Source organism: Peromyscus maniculatus, chromosome 10, assembly GCF_049852395.1.
Source record: "Peromyscus maniculatus bairdii isolate BWxNUB_F1_BW_parent chromosome 10, HU_Pman_BW_mat_3.1, whole genome shotgun sequence".
Lineage (NCBI taxonomy): Eukaryota > Metazoa > Chordata > Mammalia > Rodentia > Cricetidae > Peromyscus > Peromyscus maniculatus.
Window position 1 is genome coordinate 2,838,633 of NC_134861.1, and position 19,780 is coordinate 2,858,412.

The following is a 19,780-nucleotide window of genomic DNA, read 5'->3' on the forward strand; positions in this document are numbered from 1 at the left end:
TCCTGAAGAAATTGACTGTGTTGCAATTGCTCTTTAATTTATGGTGCCCTGAAAAATTAATGGAGCTGAAACCTTGGTTATTTTCCTTGGCTCTTTTCTGTGATGACAAGGAAAGAAGGGAGAAGAAAAAGGTTTAATTGCTGTTATAAAAGGAATGAGGGATTTGGGGAAATTAGTAAGTGATGACCATCTTGAGGTTTTTTTTTTTGGGGTGGGGAGGCTTGGTGGTCTGTCAATGCTTTTGGATGTCTAAGAATCTGGGTGTGTAGTGAAATTATGCCAACTCTGCCTCTACAAACCTGCTGTTAGCCAGGCATCCAGACACTGTGCTGAGAGACAGACATTGTGAAGCCCCCTGGCTCAGAGCAGTGCACTGGGAATTGGCCCTGGGTCTTCTGGGAGCTGGGACTCGGCTGGGTTTTGCTGGAATCCTCTGGATATGGTTCCTGGCTACTAGGGTGCTGGCATCCATGTGGCTCTCATTTGGGGAGCATGCTGTTCTCACCGCATGGGTGAAACAAAACACTGAAACTTTACCAGTTTCAGCTTTGACCAGAGTCATACACCAAGCCCCAGCCACCAGGGCAGGCACAAATACTATAGGAATAGGACTAAATTTGTCACTGTCTGACTCTTTCCCCCTGCTTTCCCATCCCCCACCTCTCCTCCTTCTCTTCCCAGACGTCTGTCCTTGCTCTGACAAAGACTCTACCTCACTTGGGGTATCCTGCCTTCCTCTGTTCCTTCCTCACCATGTCATATTTGGGACCCAATCTGAGGTACCTTACTTCAGTCTGGCCAGACTTCCTGGCTGACACCCAATATATATTCCTTCCAAGTCTTAGCAAGCTCCTGAGACCAGGAGGCCCTTCCTACCCAGCTCTCTGGGGACTACTGTCTCACCACTCACAGCCTCATCTCCCTGGGCTTGAGCTGTGGACCTGCTTGCTGGCAGAGCTGAGGTTACTTATTTGTAAGACAGGGTCAGATTCACGTTGTTTTGCTTTGCTTTTCCTTACCTTTCTTTTTCCTCTTCCAGTCAAGAACCTCTTCTGGGTCTTGGGAAATGGCTTGGTCTGCAAAATGCTTCCTGGACAAGCATGAGGACCTAAGTTCAAATCCCCAGCAGCTATGCAAAAGCAGAGTGGACATTTGCCTCTGCACCCCATAGCTGAGCATGCTGTCTGGGACATGCTAGACACCAAAAGTACTCCAAGGAAGGAAGGAATATGCCTCTTCTAGCTTTGGCTTTCCAAACTCTGTGAATTTATTCTTCCTCTGACCCAGCAGTCTAGCTGCAAGGGAGTCAGTGCAATGACAGGCATTAGTGTCCCCACCTATGAAGACAACAAGGCATTGTGAGTAAGGAGGGTATGAAACTAAGGATCTTTAATAGTAATGCCATCATAGCCCAGGGTAGAGATGCTGCCCCTCTGGCCTCATATGATGGCCACTGATGTGTACTCCTAGGGTGCACCTTCCCTTGATATCATCTTCTCCTTGCCTTGGCTGCACTTGCTCACCTTACCTCTTCTCAGGGCAGCAATGCCTTAAAGCACATTCCATCACTCTCCTGAGATACACCCTCTGGAGACAGTCTACCATCCTGCCACAGGTTACTTCTTTGTAGATTTTAGCTACAGGAACTAGGGCATCCCTCCAATGTTTGTTATTGTTTATTTTCGGCGTTTATCTTTTATTAAGCAGAAGCATTCTATTTCTGCAGCAATTGATGGTGGATAGTAAAATCACTGTCCCCCATGAGAATGAACTGGAAAGGCTCCATAAAGCTCTGGGATGGGCATCATAAACACAGCACATTGGTGGTGATAACAATGATAATGCCACTCATTTATGTGGAAACTGTCACCAGGCCCCTAAATGCTTGTCTTCTTAACTCACTGGCTGTGGGTGTAAGCAATGCTCTACGAATGCAGATGGATAAACTGAGTCATGAGGTGGAAAGGGGCTGGCCCCAGTCATTCAGGTGACCCAGAGAGAGGGAGCCAGGGATGACCAGCCATCCTTCCTAGGGACACAGCTTCTCCATTGACATAGTACTGTGAACTCCGGTCTATGAGATGGGAATTGCTGTTACGCACAAATGCTGTTACAGTGATGGATGTGCTTACCTCTCTCAGCCTTAGTTTCCTCATCTTGTAAAGACAGAAAAATTGTCCATCTAATGGTTGTGCTGGTAAGTGTGTATGTGCATGAGTGTATGTGTCTGTATGGGCTTGAGTGTGTGTATGTCTGTGTGAGTGTGTGTGTCTGTGGGATTTCAGTGAAACAGTGTTTGATGTAGCTCACAGCCACAGTGAGCCATGTGCCTTGGTAGTTGTTGAGCCTTATGTCACGCCAGGCCCATGTCCAGGGGCTCCACAGGGCACAGGAGTACCTTGCCTGGCTGGCAGTCATCCTAGGGAGGAAAACTTCCCTTTTTAAAGCCCTTTTACAAATGGAAGGCGATGCTTTCCTATCATGTGCTCCAGAGCAGGTGTCCGAGCATAATGTCCAGCTACCTGTTAAGCTTTTTGGCATCCAGCCATGCTTACGTGTCTAGCCTGCACTCTCAACTCTCTCAATTTCTGCTCAGAAGAGGTGAGTGTTCCCATAGAGACCACTCAGTCCACCAAGCCAGAAATACTTAATCTCCTGCCCTTTCTAGCTAGCCCTTGCCCCACGGCCAATTGTGCTCATTCATTCAGAAAACTCACTGGCATACCTGGCAGACAAGGATCCATTCAGCAGTGGTGCAGAAGGTGAGCCAGGCAACCAAGGGTACACGGAGATGGGAAATGGAGTGGAAGGAAGAGAGCCTGGAGCTGGGGGCTCCAAACCCAGGGCCGATTGCCAGTGCACTGCTCGGAGCTGAGGGGCTTCCACGGCACATTGCCCAGATGCTACCACTTCGTGAGGTGATTGAGATATCCCACCACACCCTTTTAAGGCAGGGATGTGGAGTCCTGGTTTTTAAAGCGGGAAACTGAAATTTAGAAGAGCCTGGGACATAGGCATAATCCCGCAGCTGTGGATGAAGGACTCTGACAGAAACCGTGTCTGCTGGAATCACAGGCTCCCCCTTCAGAATGTCACTGCCAAGAATGATGTTGGATGGGTGAGGGAACCAAGTGCCATACAGGCACAGAGAGCAGAGGCTGAGCCACAGACAGCTGCCAGTAACAGATAGTACCACACAGCTCTGGACCTCGTTCAGATGAAGATGGACCTCAACATGCAGGATCATGTGGGACAAAGGGGGCTTCCAATGTCCACATGTCTCCAGGAACAAAGGAAGGGCACAATAAGTCAGCACTGGAGGAGACACCCATAAAACGCATGCAATAATGCAAGTGAAAGGTGCCCTGGGGACAGTGGTGACAGACTTGCCACGTCCATGCCTACTCTCTCAGTATGTGAAGGGTTGGCATGAAAACCATAGACATGAGATGCAAGGGCAGGTACATAGGAGAGTGAGGGAGGTGTGTGCTGGGGTTCAGTGTGTTTATTGTATAGCAAATGCATGCCTGGGTTATCTGTTCTACAGCTGGGCACTGAAGCTGGCCAGCTGTGAGTGAGACTGACTGTTTAGAGAGGGGAAGTCAGTCTGCCTCCTTCAAGACCTTCCCACTGCCCCACCCCCATCATAACAGACAGAGGGCCTGGCCAGCAGGAAGCCAAGGCCACTCTACTCAAAACTTCTCCCTGACCTGCCTGAGGGATGAAGTCACAGCCCACACTGGATATGCTCTTCACCCTCAGCCAATAGCCTCTTCCTTGGCTGCCTGCAGACAGCAGCGATTCTTGTCCAATGAGGTCACCAGGGCCTGTGCAGAAATGTCCCACAGAGGGAGTTGGACTCAGGGAAGTCCTGAGAAGGGATGGAAGACGAAAAGAAAAGGCAGGGGTCCCACGTGAATCTGCCAGACTACATGCACCACCCCAAGCTGGAAAGGGAGAAGGCACCCACCCTAGGGACCCTTGGGTGTTTGTTGTCTGCCCAGCTTGGGCCAGACACCCCCAAGAATTCACCTACCAGCCAGGCTGAGTGAGAAGACCTCCGCGTGGAGTCCTCTCTTTGGCTTCAGCCCTTGGTGGTTGGCCTGCAGCTCTGGGGTGCCTGCAGGACGAGAGCGACATCCCTAGGAGGAGCCTTGTAGCAGATCCCTGTCACTTGGAGCTCCCTGCCGAAGCTCTGTCTCTCTTTTGTCTGCCCTGCAGCTGTACGTGTCGTCTGATCTGGGGAAGAAGTGGACACTTCTACAGGAGCGGGTGACCAAGGACCACGTGTTCTGGTGAGAGCCCTTTCCAGCCTTTATCACAGGTCTTGCCTCCTCTTCACCCTAGGGGAACTCTAGGGTCCTCTGTGTGCTCCTGGGGATGTCCGGGGCTCAGCATCCCTCAGACTTTGTTCCCTGGTGACTTTGAGAGATGTTTAGACCCCACCTTGTCCTCTGTATCCACCTACTTGGAGGAGGTAAAACACAGGGGCCCTGGCGCAGTACAGCTCAGGGTGGCTCAATGCTCTTGGTTGCCCTCTTCCCAACTCCTCACCAACTCAACCCCCACTGCTCCCGAGAGATGCCTGTGTCAACCTCCCATGCTCCAGGACTACCCAGGCCCTGTCTGCCTAGGCTCACTTTCCTGTCCGGCCAGTACCCTGGGGATCACTCCTCTGGCCCATGACATCACAGTGTTCAGTCCTGCCAGGAACCAAAGACCCAGCGTGCGCAGCAGCCTCCGAGGGCTGAAGCTGGGAAAAGGGTGAATGAGGGTGGAATGGGACCCAGGTCCCAGACAAAAACCAGGGGTGCTGGCTCCCCATTGGCATGACCTTCTGGGAGCTCTCTGGGAGCCCTTTCAGGGACTTGGGCAGCGTTCCCAATCAGGCAGCTCTGAAGTTCAGGAGGCACATGATGGCTGTTCGGGCAAGACCTTAGAGGACAGGCACCTGCTTAGGGTCCCAGGCAGTAAAACGGGAGCCGGAAACCAGAGCAGCTGGCTCGGAGCTCACACTGTACCCGGCTGTGACCATGGTTCCTTTTCTAGACTAGCACCTACCTGCACAGGGTTTCTCTTACATGTACACACATACACGTACTTTATGTCCTTTCTGTCTTAGTGCCAATGGACACAAAACGTTGTACTGGCCTCCCAGCCGGGCCACAGTCCTGTCTCCTATGGGGATGCATGCTGAAAACAGCCCCTTCCAACTCTCTTGTGACTCCATGCTCTCCTCACAAGGATTCGGTTCCCATGTACCGGAAGTTGGTTCTGAACACTGACTCCTGGCATCTGTGCCCTCTGCTCCTGGGAGGAAGTGGTGATTGCCCCTCTGGAGCAGCCCACTGGAGTACCCTCCCTGAAACCAGAGGGCTGCTGTCAATCACACTGATGTCCTTTGTCAGGAACAGAAACTGCCCATGGAGTCACTCCCAGGGGGTGGGGACTAAGGTCGGGAAGTGTGATTTCTGAGCTCCGTGGACACGAGGACCTCAGGGAGACTGTAGCACCTGTCCCGAGGAGTGTCCCAGCCTGGCTCATGGAGACTCTCTGGCTAGAGAAAGCAGCCCTGGGTTGCAGGGACAAAAAGACTAGCCTTGGGCAAGTCAGATTGGCTCTGCCCACAAGCTTCTTCTGTGGCTCAGGGCTGTGCCTGCTATATGGGGGAATCATAGGATGCTCAGCAGTGCCGCTGGTTGGATCCCTTCTGGAATGTGGTGACAGACAAGGGACGGCCCCTGTTGTATGCCACAGATAATGCTCTTTTGACAGCTTTGTCCTTGGATTGGCCGCAGAAAGCACCAGGACCTCTGCCCTATCTCAGGCCTGAGTCATTAGCAGTGTTGAAGGCACACAACAACCCTGGCTCCTTAAGGAGACCCCGGTGGGGGCAGGCGGGGGGGGGGGTGTGAACAACAAGGTGCCTGTTCTGGGACTGTCGCCTCCCCTCAGTGGTCAGCAACCTTGGAGTAAAAATCACAAGAGCAGACGCTGGCCAGTGCCTTGTTGTGAGTGAGCGAGTGAATGGGTGAATGAATGTAAATAAAGGACTAAGTGTGTTATGGGTGAATGAGTATTTAAAAGGCACCTAGCATGTCCCCTGCTCCCAGGACCTGCCGTGTATGTAACTATGACCTAGGTCCCTATGGCCTCTGTACCAGGAAGAGAACTTCCCGCCCATGTGCAAATGTTTTCCCTCTCCCCCTCCCCCTCCCTCCTTTTTTGTCTCTTTTCTCTGGTTCTCCTCTATAAATGAGCATATCTGGGGTTTGGAAGAGGGGATGTGCTGCCTGGGAGAGGTCCCAGCCGGAGCTTCCTGACCCCTTAGTCCTCATGTCTCATTGATCTCTGTCCCCAAGGCCTGGGATGGTGCTGGCAGATGGGTTCCACTGGCTCCTGAGGTGCTGTGGGGCTTCTCTGGGTGTCCTGTGGCTGCCTCTCTCAGGCTCGGCACAGGCTTCTCGATAGTGTCCCTAAGACACGGGCCTTAAGAGCAGGGCATATGGGCTCTGAGAGGAACATGACTTCTGGGTCAAGCAGACCTAGTGGGAGCCTCGGGCCACCCTGACTAGCACCTGTGTCCTTGGACAAGTCACACAATCCCTGGCCTGTGAGATCCAAGACTCGACCATGGCTTAGGGGAGCCTGGTGTAGGTTGGCAAGGGTGAAGGAATACTGTTCTCACCGAGCCTCTGCCAACACCGAGGGGTTGGGAGAAATGTGGAAGGGGTTTTTCCCAGCATCCCCTGTGATGGGCAACTTAACCAGTCAGCCATCGAGGTCAGCCATCAAGGTCAGCCACTCAAATCCAGATCCTGGTTGGAATCCCAGTGAACCTGTTAAGGCTGTGTGACCATGGGCATGTCTCTACGCACTGATGAGTTTCCCTCTGTGTAGATTTGGGCCAGAGGTCTCAGCCTGTGCCTCAGCTGGGTTGGGAGACCCTGGAGAAGAGGTGAATCTTATAAACAGTCCTATGAACAAGCAGGTGCCAGCTTCATCAAGCTTTATCTGGCTTCAACCAGGCTCCTATTGGAGCTTGTAAGTTTAGTGAGGAAGGTTATGTCTTCTGGACCCACAGAACAAGAGCTGCCTCAGACCAAGAGAGGCCATGTGGTCCATGGAAGCCCAAGGAAAGGGTTTAGCCACCCCTTTGCTGATACTACCTTTGGCCAATTCTTTTCTAGGGCTGTGTCTGGGGTGGACATCGACCCCAACCTGGTCCATATGGAAGCACAGGACCTCAATGGAGGTAAGTGGGAGGTGGGCACCCACAGGTGTCCCCGAGCATCCTTGTCCAGGGATGCTGCTCAGCCTGGCCCTTGTTCACTGGTGCATCCTCAGTGGCCATCCCTGTGGACCGACCTCACTGTTTCCTAGTGTGTCATAATTGGAAAAGCACTTGTTTCCCGCTGGGGATGAATTGAAGTGGAGGAGCCCAGTTCTGCAGAAAGTCTATTAAAAGGGCAATTTGTTCCGGCTCCTGAGCATTGAGTGTTTCCTACTGTATGGGCCCACCCAGCCTGGCTGAGGGCTGAGATGGCTCAGGGTCTCTGTCACTCCCCTCCCACAGGCAGGGCTGGGTCATCCCAGCCCGTAACTTCCTGCCATTTACAGCCTCACACTGAGCAAGCCCAGTATGTTAGTCTCTTGTGTTGTGAAGGTGACAGAGGTCATTGTCTTTCCTGGAAGTCCCATGCAGTTCATAGGCACCAGCCAGGTGGAGCCCTGGAGATCCTGGGCAGGTAAATTTGGTCCTCCTACCTGGAAAGCAGGAAGGGGGAAAGGAAGTGGGTTGATGCATGTGTAGTGGCAACCATTGGGTCCACACAGGTTAGTTCTCTGTGCAGGCAGCTGCTGCCAGATGATGACATATGCTATGTCCAAGTTATCAGTCAGGGCTCCATACCTCAAAGGGTGGGACCAAATATTGCTGTAGCTACTATTTGGGTAAGCATGGAGCAAAGCTCAGAGAGGGGACAATTGGGTTGCCAGGTCTTAGGACACTTACCTCACGTGGGGATGCACAAAGGTGATCCCCAGCAGGCTGAACATGGCAGCAGGCCTGGCTGAGGGTCCGGACCTGCTATGCCCCAGGGGAAAAGATGAGCTGAGCCTTGGATCAGGGCAGTTTAGGTCCTTCACATAGCCTCCATCCTAGAGGAAGCAGTCTGTGTGCAGTAGCCTGAATTCTGCATCAAGAGGCCCTGGACCAACTAGGCTCATGACCCTCCCCAGCTCCTGAAGACCTCACTTCTCCACTCACCATCCCCCTGCCTAGAGCCCTGCTGGAGCAGTCTTCGGAGCCCAGCAGCAGACCATTCAAAGTCCTGAAGTCCCATCTCCTAAACTGTCCACTCCATTATCCTCCAGCCACACAGGCCTTCCTGAGGACCCTGCTCCAGGCTCACCACACTCTTGTTAGCCTAGCTGGGGCTGCCTGTCCCCCTTTATCCATTATGGGGTTTTCTCCATCACCCCCAGGCTACTTTTCTGCCAGTCACTCCTCAGGACTCCATAGCATGCTAATACCCAGCTTTCCTGTGCGTTCCCCTGGCCTGAGAGCTCCTTGAGGCTGAGTGCTGATTGGCTCTCCTCAGCGTCTCCAGCAGAACTGTAAAATGAAGCCAGATACTCTGAGTCCACCCCTGTGTGGGCATTCTGCCTATGTGATAGATGGAATGATGCTAGCTGCTCTCACCAATAGTGGTCTCATCTATGTATCTGCCTCTCTCCAAAGCTGCAGTTCTCGCTGCTCCCAGGAGCCAGTCCTCCATGACAGTCATTCACTGCTTGGGACCTTCCTCCAAGCAGTTTCCTCATGAATAGTGCATGAATGAGTGTGAGAGTGAGTGAGTGAATAAGTGAGTGAGTGAATGGATGAGTGAATGGATGAGTGAATGAGCAAAACAGTGAGTGAGTGAGTGGATGAGTGAGTGAGTGAGTGGATGAGTGAGTGAATGAATGAGTGAATGAGTGAATGGATGAGTGAATGAATGAGTGAGTGGATGAGTGAGTAAGTGAGTGAATGATGAGTGAATGAATGAGTGGATGAGTGAGTGAGTGAGTGAATGAATGAGTGAGTGAAACAGTGAATGAGTGAGTGGATGAGTGAGTGAGTGAATGGATGAGTGAATGTGTGAATGAGCAAAACAGTGAGTGAGTTAGTGGATGAGTGAGTGAATGAGTGAGTGAGTGAATGAGTGAATGGATGAGTGAGTGAATGAGTGAATGGATGAGTGAGTGAGTGAATGAATGAGTAAGTGAAACAGTGAATGAGTGAGTGAGTGGACGAGTAAGTGAGTAAATGAGTTAGTGGATGAGTGAGTGAATGAGTGAGTAGATGAGTGAATGAATGAGTGGGTGGATGAATGAGTGAGTGAATGAGTGAGTTAATGAGTGAATGAATGAGTGAGTGAAGCAGTGAATGAGTGAGTGGATGAGTGAGTGAAGCAGTGAATGAGTGAGTGGATGAGTGAGTGAATGAGTGAGTGAAAGAGTCAATGAAACAGTGAGTGAGTGGATAAGTGAGTGAGTGAGTAGATGAGTGAGTAAGTGAGTGAATAAATGAGTGAGTGGATGAGTGAATGAAACAGTGAATGCATGAATGAGTGAGTGAGTGAATGAATGAGTGGATGAGTGAGTGAGTGAGTGAGTGAGTGAGTGAGTGAGTGAGTGAGTGAGTGAGTGAGTGAGTGTTACAGAGTGGTGGGAGCCCAGGAGGCCTCCCGGCTCCCAAGTCTCTGTGGTCCTCAGTGGGGTCTGCATGTCCTGGCTGCTCTCGTCTCCTGCAGGCTGTCTGTACTTCACCTGCCTGATCCACAACTGCTCAGCTCAGCCCCACACAGCACCCTTCGCTGGCCCCATCGACCGTGGCTCCCTGACTGTGCAGGATGAGTACATCTTTCTGAAGGTGAGTGCTCCAGGTGCTGGGAGATGACAGTGCCTGAGCCTTTACCAATAAACAACACTTCACTTCCAAATGCCACTTAGCAGGGCTCAGAGTCGTTGTGCCTGTACTGTGGCTGGAGCATCTATGAGGCCCCTGGCACCAGAACCTTGGCTCAAGATTGTTCCTGACTCCCCCTTCTGACCATCAGGCTCCTCCCCACCATCTGGGGCCCACTAATTCAAGTATACATATTTCACTTGGTGCCTTTCATGCTTTGGGTCTTATCCTGAGGGCTCTGCATCCCTGTAACCAAGACACTGCTGCAGCCGCCCCACCCCAACCCCATATGTATCTCAGGCCAATTGGGAAATGCTCGGGGAAGCTTCTTGACCCCTCTAGAGTAGGAAGCCTGGGCCCTACTAGACTGTGTGGCCAGGTGCAGACCATCATTGTCCTGTTTTTCTTATGCTGCAACAAAGTACCCACAAGAATGCCATAAAGACGAAGGGTTTCTTCTGCCTTACAATTCAGGGGATACAATCCATATGACAGGAGCGTGAGGCAGCTGTTCAGTTGCACACAGAGAGCAGAGTGAATGCTGGGACTGGATCACCTTCTCCTCTGGTTGCACACAGAGAGCAGAGTGAATGCTGGGACTGGATCACCTTCTCCTCTGGTTGCACAGAGAGAGCAGAGTGAATGCTGGGACTGGATCACCTTCTCCTCTGGTTGCACAGAGAGAGCAGAGTGAATGCTGGGACTGGATCACCTTCTTCTCTTTGTTCAGTCCTCACCCCTGGAGTGGCACTGCCTACATTTAGGGTGGTTCCCCCTCCCCAATCAACCAGCCACCCATTCACAGCCAAGCCCAGGGGTTGGTTTCCATGGTGATTCTAAATCCCATCAAGTTAGCAACCAAGACGGACTGTCGCCATCTCCAAACTCATCTACAGAGACAGGCCATTTCCTTGGATCCTACTGCTGGTCCCTGCTCTGCAATCTGGAACCTTGTGAGACGAGCTCAGAGCTTCTTGCAAGCAAACTCCAGCACTGTCAGCAGAGGGTCCTCCGGGTTCCCATACTTCTCCCCTGCCCAGTCCCCATGGCACTCCTCCCTCAGCATGGGCCATCCGCTCCCAGCCTGGCAGGGGGCCCTGGGCCCCACTGGTCCTAGCTCTGTCACCAGTGGCCGTGGCCACCAAGTCCTCCCTGCTCCACATTTGTACCTATGGGTTCCCGTACCTGTCCCTTTTGGTAGCCACTGGTTCCAGCTCCCATTCTACAATGGTTTCTATTGCTGGAGAGCAAACCAAGTCCCAGAAAACTCAGCAGCCCTGTCAAGCATTGCACCTAGGACTAGACAGCATCCCACTTCTCTGGGCATTCTCCTGCCAGGGCTGAGGTAGTCCAGTGGGGCCCCACTGCTTCTCCCTGCCTGGCTCACATCAGACCAGGTGACACACCATCCATCACCTTCCAGGGACAGCTGGCATCTGGCATGTCTCTTGTCCCACAGCCACATCTTTGGTCTGCCCTGGTAGAATGGTGTGAACTTGGGAGTCAACAGGACTCCAGAACCTCTCTGGCAAGCCATACTTGGGGCAGACCCAGAGCCTTACCAGTCTTAGAGTAAACGCAAGGTTGCCCCATAAGGGATAGGTGGAAGGCCCGTGGGAGGACACACCTAAATACGGCAGCTCTTTCTCAGTTTACCTGGAGCAGAAAAGGCCACAGAGCTGAGGCTGGGCTGGGATGCTCTTAGCTCCACTATTCTGAAGCTGTGCTTTGAGAAGATGATGGAAGATGACAGAGGGACACGGCTCTGCAGGGCCACTCACCAGACCATACAGGTGTCAGATGCCACGTTGCCACTGCTTGGCTTCAGATGAGCCGCCAGACCGTCTCTGAGCCTCTGTTTGCTGAGTCTCCGTGTCGTGGGCTGATGGTCCCTCCCCAGACACCACAGCACTCAGACAGACAAGTGGCCCGCTGGACCCACAGGTGGCACTGTGACTCCAGCCTTCCCAACTCGCTCTAGCCTGTCAGCAGATCCCCACAGTGTGGTCACTCTAGGAGTTGTGGAGAGTATGGAAGGGACTGTGTGGGCCTCTAACCGGCCCCGATTTTGCTGTTCAGGACAGTGCAATGCAGCCTGTCCCTAATCCACCGCCCAGACTCTGTCTTTCAAAGCCTCTGTGCATTGCCCTGCCCCCAGCACCTGCAGGTGGGAAGGACCTTGGAGATGAGGGTCTCTTTCCCACTGTGCCTCATGGAAGGCCCTGCTGCCTTCAAAATCAGTTCCTGGCAGGATGGAGGTGGCCATGCGCTTAAACACTAATCCTCCACCAAGGCACCCCCGTGGCCTCCCCAGGAGACGAGAACAGGTGAAACCTGGCTCTGCTTCTGGCCCTGAGCTTATCTACCAGACGGGCGCTGGGAATGGGCCCATCAACTTCTTTGGGCCACTCTGCCAGGCAGAGCATCCCTCACCTGTTGGAGGTCTTCTGTCTCAGTGAATCCCAGTGTGTCCAGGTTTCTGTGCCTGTGGCTAGAATACAGCTTCAAATTCTAGCTCTGAGAAAGGCTCGGGGCTTGCTGTAGGTGACACTGGCTTCCTGAGCTCAGTTTCTTAGGAGATGGGATGGTGCTCTCAGAGTAAATGAATGGGTGGATGATTGAATGAGCAAGTGAGTGAGTGAATGAGTGAGTGGATGAGTGAGTGGATGAGTGAGTTCCAGGGGGGCTGTCCTTCCACCTCAGTGGTTAGCTGCTGCTGTGGGGGAAGGGTGTCAGACCTTCCCACCATGGGGACTTTCCTCCAAGTCCCCAGGACCTCTGTGTGTCCAGGTCACAGCAATTCAACAGAGGCCTGGACCCCTCCAGACTGTAGAGTCCCTTCGTTCACAGATGAGTCATCTGGTGAAGTCTTGTCATCATTGTAGAAGAGGAACCATGATGGCTATAAGCAAAGGGCATGGCCACTGGCTGAGAGTGGCGATTCACTGGAGATTCTGTCCCTTAACGCTGTGTTTCTTCCCAGGCGACATCAACCAACCGAACCAAATACTACGTCTCCTATCGCCGCAGTGACTTCGTCCTGATGAAGCTGCCCAAGTATGCCCTGCCCAAGGTGAGGTCCATCTCTACCCTGTGCCAGATGCAAAGACGGTGAGGCCTTATACACGGGGGTTTGGGGGTCTCAAGGTCAAGAGGGACAGATGCTAAGAACGGATGTGGCCACACTTTCTTAATGGCCTCACTGGAGAGCTATGGACCTAAGCACCTCAGACTCTCCTGAATCAAAGGGAAAAGTCTATTAGGCCTTTCTTCAACATCTTTTCAAAACCAGAGAGGATGGAAAGGAAAGTAATGAGCTCACTAAATTAGCTGTAGGCCTGGCTGAGTAAGCGAATTCAGAGCGAACAGTTTCATTTCGGCAAAGGCAGGTGTCCTGGTGATGAGGGGCTTTGCTGGTCCTGCTGGGGTTACAGCACAACTCTAGGGGTGTGCACCCTGGTCCTGGTGTGGAGAATCTGCCACACAGGGGTCCTCTACCAAGGAGCCTATGGGCAGAAGTCATGGTGTCTATGACCTTGAGCGCAACTGTCTGGGACCTCCCAGCACCTGAGCCCTCTACCAGAGGACCGTGAGCCTCTTCTTCCTACTCACCCAGTTCAGCAGAGCACAGAAGAGCGTCTCATCAGCAACCCACAGACCCACTAACCGAATTTCCGTCAGATTTTGTTGTTTTATGGTGAATTTTCACTCTTGCCTGTTTCCCCCCAACCAACCATCCCTTTATTTTTTTTTCCTTTTTTAAGTTTCCTGAATAATGTCAAGAAAATGAGAGCGGCTGGCACAGCATAAAGGGATCCCCTGCTTGAGAGCCCCTTCCCCCATCCCACCCTGTCCTGGTCCCCCCTGGTCACATGCCAAAGTGACGTTGGTGTGGCTAACTCAGGAGCAGGGCTCCCCAGCGTCCTGCTCAGCATGACAGTGTGTCCGGCAGGTTTTTCTAGATGGATACATGATCCCCCACAAGAAGTGACTGGCTGCGGGGCCTTTGAGCTGAAGAGTCTACTCAGCCACAGCCGGTCTCTAGTTCAGACATGTGGGTGTCCCTCTAAGTGCACCCCCTGCACTGTGGGGGTTCACTGGGAGTATTTTCAGGAAATGGACTGAACATACAGCCCTCCAGCATCTTAGTTGATTTCTGGCAGAATCCCATTCCGTGGAGTTAGATCAGTGTGGCCTGGTCCTATGTTGCACCTTGCCTCTCTGTTCTAAGGGGATAAATGATGCCATTCCGCCATATTGATCTACCCACTCCTGGACTCTCTGAAGGGTGGACAGCTCTTAGGACGAGTCAGCATCCTTGGCTTGAACTGTTGACTTGTAATGACTGTTTCTAAAGTCCTGAAGTCCCCTAGCAAAGAAAAATGCTCATAAGAAGACTCTACAGAACCACAAATTACATAAAAAGCATTCACCGGCTAAGGTGAATGCAAATTTACTTGAAAGAAAGAATCATTCTTTATTTGTAATGAATTTATTTAAAGTAAAATAAAATGCATGTCACATATAATAGAGGAGAGAGTGATGCTGGGAAGGATGGCCGAGTCAAAGCTCCAGGACCTTCTCCACCCTCCCCCTTGGCAACAGCCACACTCAGAGTGTAGGCTCGTGACGGTTCTGGGACTCTGCAGCCTGTTACAATGCCTTCAGGGTCCAGGCATCAGATGGTGTAGCAAGGTCAGTCTGGTCAGTTTAAGCTTTTGACCTAGGAACAGTAACCATGTCTGTGCTGGTCTCGCAGCAGGCAAATATCTGTGCTTTCCGGGACCAGCTAGCAAGTAGCCTGTGTGGCCAGGGTGGACGCTATGGACCTTTCCCTCCAGACACTGAGGTCTGTGCTCTGATGTCAATGGCTATGGTCAGCTGAAGCAGGTCCAGAGCCCATCCACCTCCCTTTTCTTTGGCTCTTTTCTTCTTTGGGAGGCAGACTTTTTTTTTTTTTAATTTTATTTATTTTATTTTACAATACCATTCAGTTTTACATATCAGTCACGGGTTCCCCTATTCTCCCCCCTCCCACCTCCTCCCCTTACCCCCAGCCCACCCCCCATTCCCACCTCCTCCAGGGCAAATCCTCCCCCCGAGGACTGCAGTCAACCTGGTAGACTCAGTCCAGGGAGGTCCAGTCCCTTCCTCCCAGACTGAGCCAAGTGTCCCTGCATAAGCTCCAGGTTTCAAACAGCCAACTCATGCAATGAGCACAGGACTTGGTCCCACTGCCTAGTTGCCTCCCAAACTGATCAAGCCAATCAACTGTCACACCTATTCAGAGGGCCTGATCCAGCTGGGGGCCCCTCAGCCTTTGGTTCATAGTTCATGTGTTTCCATTCATTTGGCTTTTTTTTCAATAATTGAGTAAAACCGAAATTTATTATAAGCCACAGTCGTCCTAGGGACCTCCATGCTATATATGTATATATATAGCCTCCATGGTTCTATGGGTTGTGTTCTGATTGTTCTTTATTTTATATCTAGAATCCACTTATGAGTGAGTACATACCATGACTGTCTTTCTGGGTTTGGGTTACCTCACTCAGGATGATTTTTTCTAGTTCCATCCATTTGTCTGCAAATTTCATGCTTTCATTGTTTTTCTCTGCTGAGTAGTACTCCATTGTGTATATGTACCACATTTTTTCATCCATTCTTCCGTTGACGGGCATCTAGGTTGTTTCCAGGTTCTGGCTATTACAAATAGTGCTACTATGAACATAGCTGAGGATGTATCTTTATGGTATGAATCAGCATTCCTTGGGTATATGCCCAAGAGTGGGATGGCTGGGTCTTGAGGTAGTTCGATTCCTAATTTTCTGAGAAACCGCCATACTGATTTCCACAGTGGTTGTACAAGTTTACATTCCCACCAACAGTGGAGGAGTGTTCCCTTTGCTCCACATCCTCTCCAACATTGACTGTCATTGGTGTTTTTGATCGTAGCCATTCTGACAGGTGTAAGGTGGTATCTCAGAGTCGTTTTGATTTGCATTTCTCTGATGATTAAGGATGTTGAGCATTTCTTTAAATGTCTTTCAGCCATTTGTAGTTCTTGTTTTGTGAATTCTCTCTTTAGCTCTTTAGCCCATTTTTTTAATTGGACTGTTCAGTATTTTAATGTCTAGTTTCTTGGGAGGCAGACTTTTAAGCATAGCTAAATGTATGGGGGAGGGGCATAAAGTCTCCATGCCTCACACATGCTTGTCTGAGCCTTGGTGTAGACAGAGCCTTTGGTGATCAGAGGCAAAAACACCAAGAAGTCTCTTCAGAAAAGAGACAGTTGAATTTTCAGTCAGTGTATCATGCATTCAAATAGGTGGGCATGATGGGACATGCCTATAATCCTAACAATTGGGAGAGGCTGAGGCAGGGGGATCATGAATTTGAGGCCAGCATGGACTGAAAAGTAAGACCTTAAAAAAAGTTCAACACACACACACACACACACACACACACACACACACACACACACACACAAATGATTTCCAGATTCAGTCATCAAAAATCACAAGGCACACAGAGAAACAGGAAAACATGATCTGCTCAGAACAGAAATCATGCCTACGAAAGGCCAGCTGGTTGACCTGCTGGACAAACTAATAGAATTGTCTTAAGATGCTCAGAGAGGTGCAGGAGGACACTAAGCACAAAGGAAATGTTAAGGATGCCCAAATAGAAACCCCGGAACTGTAACTAGAAAGAAATAAGAAAAATAAGAAGCAAGAAAGTCTGCCAGAAGGACTCCACAACAGATTTGGGCAGGCAAAGGATGAATCAGAAAACCCAAAAAACAAAAACAAAAAACAAAAAACAAAACAAACAAAAAAAAAAAACCAGTGGAAGTAACCAAGTATGAGGCCTTTGAGAGGTCATCATCTGAGCAGCACACACACTGAGAATCCTAAAAGGACAAGAGAACAAGAGGCAGAGAGATTGATTTAAGAAACAGTGGCTCCCTACCCCCAGAATCATGAAGCACATGAATGTGAATATCTCAAATGTTGATCAGTGCCAAGACAAAGGCACATGCAATGTGATAAAGCCAGAAAGATGAAGAGGGAATCTGGAAAGCAGCGCGAGCTATGTGACTTGTCAGACAGGGATTCCCCACTTAGATAACCTGCCGGTGTCTTACTGGGAGCCCCAGAACCTGAAGGCAGGGAGCCAGAGTAGTCAGAACACTGAAGAGATAGGAGGAAGGTGCTGGCTCATGGGAGTGCCTCATGAATTTCATATAATAATCTGGCTGGGGCTGCAGAGGGGGCTGAGCAGTTAAGAGCACTTGCTGCTTTTGCAGAGGGCCAGAGTTTGATTCCCAGCACCTCTCTTGGACAGCTCACAACCTCCTGTAACCCTAGCTCTGGAGGGTCTGACTCCCTCTTCTGGCCTCCACGAATGACATACATTCACACAGACACATGAAAACTTTTTTTAAAAATCTATGGAAAATTTCTGCTGAGATTCCATATGAAGGTAGATCCATGAGAAAATCTGCCATCATGCTTATTAAAATGTTCTAAAAAAAACTTCCATATATGTATAGTACGTTATAATTTATACAGTTTATGGTTATAACTTTCATGTTTTCGTTTGTATATGAGCTTGTGCACAAACATGTAAGTGATGTGACCCACACACGTTTCACTGTATCCATCTGCTTACCCATTCCTTCCTCGTTTCCCATCTCTTCGCCTCAAGATAATGATATGGAGAAATTCTTGGAGAGTTCTCAGCATCCACCCTGCCCTTTATCTTAGTTTAGCCAAACTCACAGTCTAGCTGTTGCTCATCTTCCCAGGGAAGAGGGTGCATTTCCCGTCTTCCTCTGTAGCTACACGTGGTCACACGTTGACGATCTGCCAGTGAGATATTAATGAAGTTTTCTTGTGTGACTTCTGAGAAAACCATACGGAAGTCCAGCCTTTCCCCTCTTCCCGCTTCCTTGTGTTTAGAGTGATGGGAACTCCAACACCTCTCTTGGGCCCTGAAGACAAGCACCATGTCATGAGACAATAGAGTGATGATCCAGGAGGAGCCCCTGCCCTTGGTGGCTTTGTATGGCTTCTACACTAGCCTGCCCACCACTGGGCTTCTCTCACAGGCAGGAGGGATGAGCACCTTCTGCTTTTCTCTTTTCTTTCTTTCTTTCTTCCTTCCTTCCTTCCTTCCTTCCTTCCTTCCTTCCTCTCTCTCTCTCTCTCTCTCTCTCTCTCTCTCTCTCTCTCTCTCTTTCTTTCTTCCTTTCATTCTTTCTTTCTATATTTTTTAGTTCAGAAGATTTTTTTCTTTATTAAGGAATTTTTTATTCATTTAACATACCAACCATATATCTCCCTCTCTTCCCTCCTCCTGCTCCCACCCTCCAGTCTTCCTCCTCAACCCCCTCCCCCATTCCCTCCTCCCAAAAGGTAAGGCCTCCCATGAGGAATCAGCAAAGCCTGGTACATTCAGTTGAGGCAGGTCCAACCCCCCTGACCCCCGCTGCCACATCAAGGTTAAGCAAGGTGTCCTACCATAGGTAATGGGCTCCAAAAAGCCAGCTCATACACCAGGGATAGATCCTGATCCTACTACCAAGGGTCCCCTAAAGCAGACCAAGCTACACAACTGTCTTGCTTATGCAGAGGGCCTAGTCCCGTCCCATGAAGACGCCACAGCTGTTGGTCTAAAAAGTTCATGAGTTCCCACTAGCTTGGTTCAGTTGTCTCTGTAGCTTTCCCCATCATATCTTGATGCCCCTTGCTTGTAGAATCCCTCTTTTGGGGAAATACCATGAGCACCTTCTTCTTGAAGCTTCCTAATCCCACTTGATAAGAAATATTAACAAACTAGTGTTTCCTTTCTACAGATCTTTCCAGGCCACGTGTGCCAGCATAGATCCTCACATGAAGGCTGTGTGCACCTATTAACAATGGAGTTAAGGGATGATTTTGGTTACTTCTCTAAGAATGAAAAGAGTGAGGAAAGCAAATGGAATCCTATGAAGGCTCAAAGTATTTGTCACACTAGTCAGCAAGGCTTTTGTGTGACCCCTCTTGGTACCGCCCCACGGGAAGGGACACGAGCAGCCTGCTGGGGAAGGAACCGATCTGAACGTCATAACAGCAGGTTTACAGCATGCAACAGGCATTCTAGAGACGTTCCCTGTCTCTGCTGTGGCAATCTCCCTTCCTAGAATTTATGAGAAGGAAACAAGCACAGAGGCAGGGAGGGACCCGGGCAGGGAAACATCCCCTCCGGTCCTCTGGAGCAGGGACAGGACTCAGTGAAATATGGCTGGGCCACAAATGCGTATCATGCAGTCATTAACAGTGGTGTGTATAAATAACGTTCATGGCAGAGGAAGAGACACCCACGCAGTATGCGGAGCAAGCTATAAACCAGACGCGGAGAGTGCGTGAATCATTCTTGGGAGCGAGCCTGAGCATAAACATGTTGAAGTGTTAATTCTAGGTCTCTCTAGAGGGGCACTAAGGATGGCCCCAAACTGCTTCATAGCTTATAGGAAGCATTTGTCCACAGGACATCTAACCAGCTTATGTAAGTGGCTTTGGATCAGGACTGTCACCTGAATTACTCCGCTGTGCAGGCTCCCTGTGCTCTCTCCCCCTATAAGCTTGACCCCGCCAAGCCTCCTTCTGGGAAGGATCCTCACTCTCCACACAGTTCTGGTGGATCTGCTTATCCACCATGGCCCGAGCTGATGGGCACAACCTCCCTGGATGACAGCAAAATGGCCAGCAGCCAAAAGTGCCACATCCTGCCTCCTGCCCACAGCTCAGAGACTGGAGGTGGGCACACAGTGTTGACCAGCAT

The 19,780-nt window shown here is 50.6% G+C and overlaps 1 protein-coding gene across 5 annotated transcripts in view; it reads left to right on the forward strand.

The window, feature by feature from the left end:
- Positions 1 to 19,780, forward strand: part of Sorcs2 (sortilin related VPS10 domain containing receptor 2) — a 385,723-nt gene that overhangs the window by 323,184 nt on the left and 42,759 nt on the right. For all 5 annotated transcript variants that reach the window (XM_016004035.3, XM_006985589.4, XM_076545711.1 and 2 more), the window contains exons 5-8: positions 4,222 to 4,295; positions 7,191 to 7,255; positions 9,798 to 9,916; positions 12,936 to 13,025. In XM_016004035.3, coding sequence (XP_015859521.1) covers positions 4,222 to 4,295; positions 7,191 to 7,255; positions 9,798 to 9,916; positions 12,936 to 13,025 — 348 coding nt within the window. The remainder of the gene's footprint in view (positions 1 to 4,221; positions 4,296 to 7,190; positions 7,256 to 9,797; positions 9,917 to 12,935; positions 13,026 to 19,780) is intronic.